The sequence below is a fragment of the Natator depressus genome, chromosome 3 (genome assembly GCF_965152275.1).
Source record: "Natator depressus isolate rNatDep1 chromosome 3, rNatDep2.hap1, whole genome shotgun sequence".
Classification (NCBI taxonomy): Eukaryota; Metazoa; Chordata; order Testudines; family Cheloniidae; genus Natator; species Natator depressus.
The window spans coordinates 162,827,475-162,841,342 of record NC_134236.1 but is presented as its reverse complement, the minus strand read 5'-3'; the positions used below and the strand labels follow the sequence as shown (position 1 = coordinate 162,841,342).

General features: G+C 39.2%; 1 protein-coding gene across 6 annotated transcripts in view; it reads right to left on the bottom strand.

The window, feature by feature from the left end:
* Positions 1-7,063: 7,063 nt before the first annotated feature.
* Positions 7,064-13,868, bottom strand: part of EPRS1 (glutamyl-prolyl-tRNA synthetase 1) — a 60,303-nt gene continuing 53,498 nt past the window's right edge. For all 6 annotated transcript variants that reach the window (XM_074949236.1, XM_074949238.1, XM_074949237.1 and 3 more), the window contains 3 exons: positions 12,451-12,529; positions 8,138-8,202; positions 7,064-7,378 (listed from right to left, as the gene is read on the bottom strand). In XM_074949236.1, coding sequence (XP_074805337.1) covers positions 7,228-7,378; positions 8,138-8,202; positions 12,451-12,529 — 295 coding nt within the window. In that variant the 3' untranslated portion in view covers positions 7,064-7,227. The remainder of the gene's footprint in view (positions 7,379-8,137; positions 8,203-12,450; positions 12,530-13,868) is intronic.

Below are 13,868 nucleotides of genomic sequence, written 5' to 3'. Positions count from 1 at the left end.
TGCTTATAAACCTCTTACCAACTACAAGAGAAGGAATGTAGGAATCCTGGGGCTAACCCCAGTTCTAAATCAAAATAACCTGCTCCTGCATAGCTAGGAGAACGGGAAGCCTTTCAATGGGTCCCCCTTTTGAATTCTCATGGCAAATGCGTGTCCGTGTGTGCACTCAGCTCAATGATTCCTGTAAAGAAAATAAAGCAGCCAGAAGTATGCTAAGTGATAGACATAAAAGATGACAACATGCCTGCCCTGAAGATTTTACAATCCTTTTTTAAAACTTAAATTGGCCATTTGTGTACACATGAGTTTAGTCATGAGATAAGGGAGGAAGAAAACAGCATAAAGTACAGTCAAATATGGATAAAACAACAATAATGTTGGATGGTTAATAACCAGGGTGTGCCATTGCAGGCATACATTTTGACTGAGGTGAATTATCTTGCAGTCAGAAAGTTCATCTCCAGTTCCCATCTATCATTTTCTGCTCATGTTAAGGGATAAGTGAAATATCGATCTTGTTTAACCCCGTTTGCAGGTATTTATCAGAACCCACCACCAGGATTAACATTTGTTTGCTGATTGTTCCACCACTGAATCAACCTATGGCTTTTGCTGTTCACCTGTCACTCTGTTCTAGGGGCTATGGTGCATTTAATTTTCCTCCACTTCCCAAACTTCTCATCAACCCTTTTGACAGCTACCCTGGTGTTCTGTGGACCTGAAAATAATGTTTATATTGCTGTTATTCATTGGTTGATCCATTCACATTTCAGTTCCCTCAGTTACAAAGCTTAATTCATGTTTACATTCCAGTTGGTACATTTTCATCTAGGGCCAGTTTATTACAAGTACTACCCTGTACCCTGCTCAGTACCTGGTTGAACTAATTACAAAACTGATACCTGTGATTATTACTGCTAAAGTTTTTGTTTTATATCATCTGTTTCCAAACATTACTTCTAGTGTTCTAGCTGTATTTGAAGTGTGCTGTTTCTTCCCATAAAGCACAATAATGCTTTACTACACAGAAGAAATTAACAGTGGGATTTTGAAAAAGGGCTCAGACTGATTTCCTTGGGAGCAGAGTTAGGCCAAAGCTGAGTGCTTTAGAAAATCCCACCCTGAGGTGTTAATAGTTAGTGATGGACCTAAAGCAAGACCTGGATTTGAACAGATCACCTGAAATCTCTAAATATAATGGATCCCGCTATCAAAATAGTTACTTCCTTTTTCTAATACTGGGCATTGTCACTTTAGCAGTGAGAGACTGTGGGACAGCTGATCTTAAAAGTATTTACCTAGAAAGTGTTGGGTACGGAAAAAACCCTAAAAGTTATTTTACTTGGTTTTTGGTAAAGATTTAATCCGTTCTGGAACTTGTGCAAAATACTGTACGTGAAGTTTCCAAGCAGTGAGACAAAGTGAGAGAATATTCATGCTACAATGTTCACAGCATCTCCTTACTCTTCTCCTAGGAGCCTAGATACTGGTTTGATGACACTTTCTGAATGAGGCAGAAGTCCTAGAGCTTTATTAAAAAAATATACATATACACATATACACATACACATATACATATACACATATATATATACACACACATATACACACACACACACACACACTATATATAAAAAAATAAAAAAATAAAAAAATATATATACACACACACACAAACACGAAATCTATACCACATACCTGAACTGAGCAGAGAAACGCTGAAGTTTTTTGGAGCCCCAAAGAAAGTTGGAAAGTTATGGGATGGAAAACTAGCACCCCCCTAATATGCTAACTCTCTTACTGGGATAAGCAATTGTTGTTGGATACAGTGGATAAGTTATAAGGGAGTGCTTGTAGCTGACCCACAACTAGTTCTGAACTTGGCTGCTGTCCCAGCCATCCTCTGTCCAAGAGGCTTTGGCTCATTCCAGTGAGTACAATGTACTGCATCCGATGAAGTGAGCTGTAGCTCACGAAAGCTTATGCTCAAATAAAGTCTCTAAGGTGCCACTAGTACTCCTTTTCTTTTTGCAAATACAGACTAACACGGCTGCTACTCTGAAACCTGTACACTGAAATTTGTTTCTCCTGTGGTTTTGCCATGGTTCTCTTTTCCCTGTGGTTCATTATTATATGATGCTGGGCACTGTGAAAGTGTTTTTCATTCTACAAATCTCATAAATTTACATTTAATTTTCTTTGGTATTCATCAGAACGGATAAAGACAGACACAGGGCATCCAGGTTTGGACAGTCAGAGCAGAGGAAAGAGGTAGGTATTTAATTCAGAATGGCATGGTGTTTCCGAGAGAACTTTCAGGAGAGAAACAACACAACTCCGCTTGCAGGAGGCTTCCCTTTAACTTAAGGGGTTCTCACTGTGGCTGCAGGAGACACACAACGAGCTCAGCAAGAGGGAAGTGGGGACACCATTAATCAACCAGTGAAGGTTGGACTCCAAACACAACCCAAGTGCTATTTCAAGATTTTGTATCAGTGACCCATTGCAAGGAAACTATAACCTACTTCCTCACATTTCCATTATCTGTTCCTTTCGTGGGGTTATTTGTGATGTAGAATTCACAAGCATGATCCCCACATTGCTGAAGGGTTTACCTCCTAGCCTCTTTCATGATCAATCTCCATGTCCTTTCCAAAAATAGGTGGTATTCCTATTCAAGTCCAGAAAAGCTAAGTTACTCTGAACCAAAAAGGAAAGCCTGCAACAGGATGAAGACTCCTTTGAGTGAGGATCGACCATGTTCTATGAAAAACCTTTTAGCTAACGTCTTAACTGGCCCTATGCTTTTTGTTTTGCCTTCAGGGGGCAAGGAGCTGGAACACTTCCAGAAGTTTGAATCATTGCAGCAAGCTGTGCATTATGGACAGAGAGTTTACCAGGGACCCAGCTTCCTGAACTAAATCGGATGTTGGTTTAATTGACCATGTTTCATGCTTAATTAGTTTGATTTACCATGTTTCATTAAGGATTCTCTCAGGGAATGAACTGATTTTACAGTCATCACTATGTTGCACAACAGAATATGTTATAGCAACAAGTCAGGATAGGACTCAGATCCACCTACCCCAGAAGCAGCCCCTTGAATTAAAGGCATTTCTCCAGCCGCAAATAGCAAATTAGATCCTCTGACAGCCAAGTTTTCTGATTCTGTCCAGTAAGTGATGGGTGATACACAAACATTACAATATTTCTCTCATCAACCCACAACATTATTTTATTCAGATTGTCAGATGGTTAGGGCTGCTTCAGTTTTCTTGTCCTGCACTTACTGCAGTTAAGGGATCGGAAATTCCATTATAATGGCAGACAATGTCATTTCATCAGGTTTAGTGGACTCTCTTGTTTCTGATTATTCTTTACAATGTGTCCAGATTTACCATTTTTAAAAGGTAGAAGAGTTTGCAGATTTGCGTGCCAGTAGAGTGGCAAATTCATACTAACAGGATGGGAACGGTCTCTCCATAAAAGTGTTACAGAACAGCTCAAGTGGTGCTTCCAGATGTGCAACTTTTTCCTCACCGCAGAAACAAAGACTCTCCCCCCCTCCGCCAGTAACGAGCACTGCAGAGAAGTCATCACTTCCAACGCTGCTATAATTAGGAAGAAAAGTGCACGGAAAACTACTCTTGTGAAAAAGACCGGGGTCTTTCGGACTCATTATGTTTTCATAGCAAACCTATGGCAGATTGAGAGCAGCTCATTTCTAAGAACAATGCCTTCAACGTATTTCGTTTATTCTCGTCTCTGATCAAAATAACTGAATGCATGCTGCCCCTTTAATCAAAATAATTGATAATCGGTGTCACACCTATGAGATCACTAAAAGCGGTGGGCAGAACCAAGGAAAGGCAACCTGGATGCAGCTTCCATATTTTAGAACATCTTCTAACATTTGAACCAACCTTTAGAGCGGATACCCTGGGGCACTTCAGCAGGAGCTTGAGGATGTTCAGCAACTTGCTGGTACGCGTCCTTACTAATGTAACTTTTGCTCTATTTGATCTTCCGTGTCGTTCTTCTGTCTCACTTGTCACCTGATGGTTATGGGCAGCTGTGCTTCTCAACCTCTGCAAGATTGTGCACTTTGGTTCCACTGCTAACCTGCCCTTCCAATCCCGATTCCCACCTCAGGTAACCCTACCTATACTGGGATTTCTGAAAGTCCTTGGAAGAAAAACTGCAGCTTTTTCCACTATTCCTATAGTGGGGGGGATTCTCCAGGACTTTTAGAGCCCCTCCCTTTATGCTGCTTCAGCACCTTTACCCAGCATAGAGGGGCCAGAGTGGGGATAAGAATTTCACCCCCAATATCAAATTGATGGGAGGATTAGGGCATCTAAGGACACCTATAGTGCAAAAAACTCAACCTCAACGTCATTACTAGTGTCTCCATAGCAACCAGTCTAACAAGTTCAACAACTAGTTTACCAGAAAAGGTTGGACATACGGAGGATTTATCCCCAGAAATCTTTGGTGCCAGGAGGAATAAAAGGTGCTACCAGGGATGATTCTTCTGTATCTCTATGCCACACTGATCTAGTCGCAAAAGAAAATTGCTTTGATCTCACCCAAAAAAATTCTATGCTTTGTGAATAGGTTTCAATTGCCAGTAAGTACAGTCATATATTGCAGTCTGATGCAATACCTGATCCTTCTCTTTTCTGCACTCTTTGAAAAGACCGTATCTTCTCCCCCACTAATCCCATGTACAGCAATTCTATATTCTGCTCTCAGGCGCTTTATTTTCAAGCTGTGCAAAAAATTGGCAGACCCTCAGCCTGTCTTCTAAGCTCCATCACAGAGGCTGATAGTTGAAAGCAGGAACAGTGCTAACCAAACAAGCTATTAATGGATTATAATACAATATTTCGAATTTGATCTAAAATCCAGTTTCCATATACATTAGTTTGAGTCCAGAATCATAATCAAATGGCAAGTTTTACAACAAATATAATTAGAGCTTTATAATGTGGCAGGCACTGTGTCCTCATATGCATCTATTCTATAACAGTGTGGATCTCCCAATTCCAATTGGAGCCTCTGGGCACTACAGCAATAAATATTATATCTTACTGGGTAGATTCCTGCAAGGACAACATAGATATGAATTGTTGCATATGTCAAGATCAACTGCAACTTTAAAAATGACTCAACATAGAACATCCACAGTTATGTCAGATAGGGGGTTTTTGTGGAGGGCAAGGGATTTTGGAAATGGGATAGATACAAATACTTCAAGAGCATAAGACAACTATTGACAGACAGGGATTAGGAAGAAACTTTGTTCTGAGCAGTTTACAATTGTCCACATAAAATACCCCCACAAACAAACAACTTACCCTGAAACCTGGTACTGACCACTATCAGAGACAATACTACACTAGATATACCACTGATTTGATCTGACATTGCAATTACTATGTTCACTTGAAAACTACTTAGTGTATATGTATTTCTAGCCAATCCATTTTCAAGTTTAAATACAAATAGTACCCCATATCCCACTGATGCATGAAGCAGCACATGCCATCACCATCTCCTGATTGCTATAATTCTGCAAAAAACAAAACCATGGGGCTTGATTTCAAAGTTTTATCAGCATAATTTTCTTTTGAGCGGAGAACTTGTCAGATGTACACGAAAGAGAATTTTCCCATTGTTTGAAATAGTATGGAAGAAACAGTAATTGGTACATACATGTACTTCTAGGAGGCTCCATACAGTGAGAAACCTGGCTGGTCTCCCATAAAAAGCAGCCATTGTATTGTACTCAGTCATTTTGAATAAGAGACCAAATCACGGATCCGCATGAAGTGGAAATAGCATTTCACTCCCTTTTGAAAAGCTGAGAAGGCTATAAAAGTTTGGGGATAAGGCTCTAAGTGAGTTTTGCATCTAAGATTGCCAGAGTTCACATTTTTATGCATGAGAAATAACCCCAATCAATTTGGAACACAGGAGACACATGCAGAAGACAAGCCTGTGGGAGGGTAAAACTCCAGTTTAAGTTTGCTGAGTTTTTGTCTGATTCTCCCTCCAGGATGCTGGGTTTGGAAGCCAAAGCTGCCAAGGATTCACAGGAATGTAATGGACAAGCCCGCTGAGCCTGTGCCATCTGAACTGCACTCCTAGCCACTTTCTCCACCCTGGCAGCATAGTTTTTGTGAGCCATGTTACCACTGGCTAATTCCTCCCTCCCTCCGATATATCAGAGCCCTATCGTGAAGGGAAGGTGCACGGGAAACTGGTGCAAGAAGCAGATTTTCACTCAGAAGTGTCAGAGCAGGGCGCATCTCGCTGGCTCCACCCACTCTTCACACCAAAGGACTGAACTCCAACCAACTTAAGACTGGAGATGGAGTTTCATGTCTCCAGAGCAACACCCTGTGGAGGTGGGGCTTCATCCTATTACACTGGTTTGGGGGCTTTTCTGACCCATGTTACTCTCTCTCTGCCTCATTCAAAGGACTTATACATGGAAGAGAGGAATGGAAGTAAAAACAGGATATTTGTGAGGGAACTTGCCAAAATATAAACATGACAAAATATTCAACACTCAATACCATTGTATCTTCAAAGCACTTTACAAGGGTTAACATTCGGCAACCCTTGCAATACCAATGAGAGACAAGTAAACTTCATCTCCAGTTTAGAGATTGAGGAACAGAAATTAAGCGTGTTGTTCAAAGCCAGGCACCTAGCAAGTTAGTGGCAAGCATGGTTTCGAATTCCTAGCTCCCAGTCCTTTGCTATAACTAAACCATATCACTTTACAATATACAAACACTCCGCATGGTGCAGAGTAGTTTAACCATTACCCTGGTTTAGTTACATCATCTACAACACTTCAGGTTTTTCCTCACAGATCTGTGTTTTGCGTACATGAAAGCACACTCACTCCCCACAACCAAAAGAGAAACCAAGCAACGAAAACCCAAATCTTTCCACTAACACAAAATAAAACACAAAAATAAAGATAGAACCACTTTATAGCTCACAATACATATTTATTATTAGAGATGTTTACAGAAAAGTCTCAGCAATACTGCTAATCTAAGACTGACTGGGGTTTTTTTTATGCTTTCTTATGGCTTTGTTTTTTGAATTATTTAAAAAGTCACAAAACTGATAAGATCTGGGGAGATTTCAGTCTTATTAAAAAAAGTTGAGTTCAGAAATAAGGAACAAGGTGTTTTTGCTAGTAACTTAGTAACTACGACCAAAGACGGTGTAGAACTTGGCAGGGTTCTTGCCACAGACACATTTGGCTCCCTGCTGCAGCTCGCAGAGAGGTCTGAAGGGGATGCAGAGACTTTTTGCTCCCATCGATGGGGCACCAGGTTCAAGATCTTGATCCCTGAAATAGAAAACAAATTTAATATTCTTAATTCCCAAAAGAATTACAAGAAAGAAATCTCACACATAGTGATTACTTCATTGGGTAAAAACTTTGGGGCTAAGGGAGTAATAATGCCCTGTCTTGCAGTACAAGATAAGACCCAAGAGTGAGAATCCTATGTGGAGGGTCTCCCTAAAGCAGTGATACTCAGACCGAGGCTCGTGAGCCGCAAGTAGCTCTTTAATGCACCTCCTGTGGGTCTTTGCAGCACATGATATTAAAACATTGTGTGATTTAATGATTAACCAATCAGGATGTTTTTACTACGTTATTAACCAGGCTGTCCCTAGCCTCTGTTTGCCAGAAGCTGGGAATGGGCGACAGGGGATGGATCACTTTATGATTATCTGTTCTGTTCACTCCCTCTGAAGCACCTGGCATTGGCCACTTTTGGAAGACAGGATACTGGGCTAGATGGACCTTCAGTCTGACCCAGTGTGGCTGTTCTTACATTCTAACCAATTGTAATTGATAAAACAACAATACTTGGTCAGCTACTTTGCTGTGAGAATAATTTATAGTAATTAGTAAATGAAATTATGAATTCACACTTCTGGGCTCTTTTGGATAATGTTGATTGCTAATTTTGCTCCTGAACCACTGAGGTCTGAGTATCACTGCTCTACATGAATGTTACTTTCATGTTGTTTTATACTCAGATACCCAACTTGAAAGTTAAATGTAAATTCTCTTAAATTCAACAGTTACACAGTTTACCTGGCAGTAGTTTTCTTGATCCAGTCCTCACACTCGATTTCCCCACAAAAGGGAATCTGCACAATCTGAAATGAAAGAAAGATGCAGAGTTTATACAGTGAAAGCAAACAGGCATTATTTTAGGAGTGACTCCCAAACCCTGCCATTATAGGTCTAACACTTGAGCCATTGAAGACCAGATTTTTGATAGTGCTCAGCACCCACAACAGGAATCAGATTTTCAAAAGAGTACAGTGGGAGTGGTTGAATGCGGAGCACTTTTGACAATCTGGCTGCATAATCATGCCTAAATGAGCTGGTAGGTGGACAGTTCTGAAAGTCTGACATCCTTTTATTGTAAAGCAGAATTTTTAGACTGCAGGTAAACTACTCATTTTACAAAGTTAGCTCACAGAATCAAAGAAATGTAGGGCTGCATCTAGTCCAGCCCCCTGCCACATTCTAAACAGGAAAGGTTCAGCTTAATGATAACCACAATCAAAGGTAAAATTAACACAGCTCAAAAGGGTTTTTATAGCCTTTTCATCCTGAAAATATACACAGTGACAGTTGCCCCTTTGCAGTGAAATGCAGTAGAACTCTAGTGTAAGCTCACAGCAGAATTTGAAGAGTGATGGTTGCTAGCTTATTAGAAATTTAGCAACAGGATATTTTTACATCTATGAAAAGGTGTCCAAAAATTTCCTCCTTCTAGCTCTGGATATCCAGGCTATTTGTTTTTAAAAGAAAAAAATAAATCTCAATTCCCGTATCTCTACTGGATTATAGAGCAACACCTATTTACATACTTTAAAGAAATGCTTTCCCAATGAAGTTTCCCATTATAATTTTTAGGATCAGTGCTATACATTCATATTTTCTGAGGAACAACATTATGAAGGGACTTATTTCAGTATTTTCATTAAGGTAAAGAGAACTGTCACCAGCATATTTTCTTCTTACATAAGCAGTAAGAAGGAACATTGGATAGACAAGACAAGATATTAAGCACTGAGGCAGTACAAGATGCAGTAACCATACCGTTAAATTATTTTTAACCACTTCAGCCCATTTAAATTGTTCAGTATTTCTAAACTTAACAGGGCAGCAAATTTCTGTTTCAGAGGTCTAACAGTTCTAGGTTTTCCAGGGATGTTTCACTCAATTTCTTCACTTCATGTACTTTAACAGTAGCAGTTAGGAAGTGTTACTGTAAAGCCAAGAAGACTATTTTCAAAAGATTATGGAAAACTGAGGCAAAGACAACAGCTGAAAGGGACAGTTGCTAAAATGTCAAGAAGTCTTAAGTGCACATTTGCTCCACATACTCCTGTTATTTTGGTTTTCCTCACCAGAAGCCTAAATAAAATTGTTGTGCTGTGTTATGCTACAAGAAACAACTTCTTCTTTACACAAAACTCCCGTTTAGACTTCGGTGCAATATACATTTTTATTAGCTTCTTTCATTTTCTGCAATTTGGAGGAGGGACTAGTAAGCGTCTAATGTTAGTGCCGAATATGCCGTGCTTGTATTAATCTTTCTGGTTTGCTAAATGTGGGTTTTACTTAAGAGCTGTTGTAGATCGTTCATGCAGCTTTCATTAAACTTTGCATGTAGTTATTACTGAAGACACAAAAGCAAAGAAGTCCACATCTCAAAGATTTTATGGTCTAAGGGGTTAATCACACCAAATACAGGAAAACATGGGAAATTAGCTTGGGAAATCTCCTTTTAGACTGTGGTCAATGCAACATAGTGAGGTTTTAATTAAGAGAGATTTGAATAAGAGGGTTTCCGTGAAAAACTACTACTTTTATATATGTTACCTGCTTTGTACAATAATATATAAAAACGGACATAAACATTCATATATACACACACGAGATGAAGTGCCTCAAACTTTTATTCTTTAGATTTAGGTACTCAGATAAGCACTTGTAACTTCAGAGGTGGAACATTTACTTTTCTAAAATCAAAGATGTTCACTACACTGCTTCTTTTTCATGTCATAAAGTGCAACTACTTTAGATGTTTCATTTACAAGTTTGAAATCTATGATCTAGTACTATCCCAGATGCAGAGCTAGCTAGGTTATTGATTTCTCATGATGCTCTCCAGCATCTGCTTCTGAATAAGTGAAAGGAGGTGGGCTGTTCAAGGTTGGACATTGCTCCCTTCCCAGATCATCTTCACAGAAGTAAGAGCTATTGTGATTTGGGGCTTTGAGGTGGGAGGAAATGTCCGCGGATCATGGAGAGCCATTAATCCATAATGATAATTTGCTCGCAATACAATTATGTTTTTTATATATTTGCTTTAAGCTGCATTTTTGCTTTTTATGGATTTTTTTCCTTAGCTTATTTTGTAACTAAGGCTATGTTTACACTACAGCCTATGTCGTCAAAATTTATGTCACTCAAGGGTGTGAATATTCCACTCTGAGCAACATAAATTACACCAACATAAGCGTTCGTGTGCACAGTACTGTGTCGGCAGGAGAGCTTCTCCTGTAGACCTCGCTTCTGCCACTCGCGGAGGTGGGTTTTTTTTATGCTGACGGGAGAGCTCTCTCCCGTCAGCATAGAGTGTCTTCAGCAGATGTGCTGCAGCTGTATTGGACAGCTGTGCCACTGAAGGGCTGTATGTATAGATATATCCTAAGTTTACCACATTGCCCAACATTTTGGGAAAGCCTCTGTTTTTCACGTCTCTCCTTTGTTCTGTAGGCCACCAGGGGCCAAGGGTAGTTTTTAAAAGCATAAACTGATGTTGCATCAATATATAATAAAATCATTGTGATTATTTGTGGGACAAAGAGGTCTTTATACTTAACATCAGGTAAGCCAAGCCAGCTTTTGGAAAGGGTTTGCATTAGTGAAATGTTACTTCAGAACCAGCAGGCTGAGTGCAAAAATCTTTTTGAGAAGGTCCAAAATAACTTGACATATATTTAGCTTCTGGGGTGATGGCAAATCAGATGTGGGTTTTTTTTTGTTTTTTTAACCACCATATTTAGGGAGCAAACATATACCCCAATCAAGGTCAGGGTCCCTATTGTGCTAGTTGCTGTACTGACAGAGTCAGTCTCCTCTCTGAAGAGTTTACAATCTAATTTAAGACAATATGCAAATGAGATTGCGTGACACAAATTACAGGAAAAAAGATTAGGGGGGTGGGTGGCGGTGAGAGTAATGCATGAGTTAGCTCATAATTTTATTTTTTTCTATTCAACATAAATCCCACTGGCCCTGTACCTAACCCTTAAAGGACATGTTCAGCAAGAGTGTATGGTTATTTTCAGAGCAGAGCCAAATTGGCATCCCACTTTTTTTTTTTTTAAACACTTTTTTCTTTTGCATTATTTCTTAGTTGCAGTCTTGCACCAATAGTGATTCTTAGTTGTTAACGAGATGCAGTCTTCAAGAACATTTATTCAAATGTTTTCACATGCTGGGGGATCTGGGTAATAGAACTTCAGGGATAGGATTTCCTTAAGTCAATCAATGGTAGTTCAATGTGCACCTCATGGGAAGAATAAAACACTTCTTAAACATTAAAAATACAGTCTTAATTGCTGATTTAGACGACTTCAATTGCTCCACCAAAAACTTTAATTTTTTCATAAGTTGCTAGTGCCCTTACCACAGAATTTAATATAAAACTCAGTCCTGTTACATCATCAGTTATTCTGATGATCAAACTTAACTTCTTGATGCTCAGCACCTGTCAATGCACTCAATGCTTCTGATGAGGTTAGAAAGGTCAGTTTTCTTTGACACAAGTAGTACGTACTTTGGACTCCTGGAATGCAGTTATGTCTTTTTTTTTTTTTTTTTACACCATTTGTAGGGGAATAATTATAGTATCTTATCTTAATCCAAATAAAAGATATTTGCATTAAGATCTGCTACGGTCACTTCCTGCTGAAAAAGCAGTACACTCATTTTAAATAAATGATGCCGTTTGTAACAGGTATGTAAAGTTTCCCGCAGTGGCCTTGTTACCTCTAATGCCTGAACATAATATTTTAAAGACTAGTAGCGTGGAAAATTTTAATCAAAACTGTGCTTTAGTATAGCAGATGGCAACCGCAACTACTGCAGCATTTGGGAAAGTTACAGTTTGTTGCCAACCTCTCCATGACAAGTTCCCAGTGTGTAAGCAAATTTGATTAAACTACCAAGCACCCTTTCAAATAATAATAGTGCATTTATTTAGGCTGTGAAAGCATCTGATCTCCAACTGGCCTGTAATAGATAGGAAAATGTGTGTCCTGTTTTAACAATGTTGCAAGACACTTATTCAGACTTCAGTGTATTCGGAACCTCCTTACCTTTCCTGCTTCAAGTTCTTTTTGAAAATCTTCCATAGTATTGGCCACCACCATATGATTTGTTAGGTCTTCAAAAGCTCTAAGACAAGAAAAGAAATTTAGTAAAGACAGACATGAGTATTCATCTTCTAAATGAAGTTACCATCTGAAGCAATTGTGCCGAGCCACCAAACACCAAATTACAAGAGAAAAAGTACAAAGACTGTAGAATCTTCTTAATCAGGATATTCTTCTACAGCTTGTGTTCCCAAAAGAAGAAATTCTGATGAATTAAAAGGTATTTCTCTCCAGGCTGTTGCAGTTCCATCACACTATTAGACAAGCCCAAAGGTTTGGGAGATGGCACTACTATTTGGTTTGCAACAGGACTGAGGATATTGTCTGAGAGAGTACAGCAGGGGCATCTGCAATATACTCAGCCTATACAGCTGGTGCGAAAAGAACAAAATACTAGCCAAGAACAGGCAGGGAAGCATATCATATGTTTTCAGCATGTATCACGGTGTGGAGGGACTGAAAACTCTGGCAGAATCAGCAGGAGATGAAGTCACAGAAAAGTTAAGCATCACCATCAGATCACCTCAGAGATGCACCAGTTAACCAGGAAATCAACTTAAGACTGTTGTAACTGAGTGGAGGGTACTATAATAATGCTTGAAAGCTAAACCTAACTATAGCGGAAATCAAATCTCATTTACCTCTTTTGGTTAGATCATTTTCTGACATTCAAATACCTTAGTCAACTGCAACTCCAAATATAAACAGGTTTATATCAAGGATGACCTTATAAGGTCTTCAAATCAGAATAGCAGGACTGCCTTTACCACACTTGACAACCCTGCACCTCTCCCATACAGGCCTCAAGAATATGAAACAATCATATTCTTATGCATCACCTTATTACAGAGATTTGCCATACGCAGTAACTTCAGATAAAATTTTCAAAAGGGCTTCAGTGATTTAAGAGCCTACATAGCAGTGAAAGTCAATATGAAAGTGTTACTCATTTTTGAAAGTGGAACTTGGGTGCTTTTGAAAATTTTACCTTAGAGATTGATAATAATATTGGAGCTTACATCTAAGAACTTTGTTTTTTTGAACAGATTCTCAAAACCTTCCAGCACTACAAGCCTGCACAGTAGCACTACATCAAAAAAGTACTGGGGGCTCATTTTTAGATGTCAATACCATATGGATATTGGCGGAGGCTTAACTTGAAGATCTGAACTTGAAGTGTTGTTAACATTTGAAAATTCTATTTCACAGGCACATTTGGGAAACTTTTTGTGACAATCAGAATGAGCTTCTCAGACTGAAAAATGAAAGTGCACAGAGAAGACTTGTCTTGATGACTTTCTCCACAGTTAAATCTAAATGAGTTGAAGAAATCTCTTCTACAGTTAAAATAAAGTCGTGTC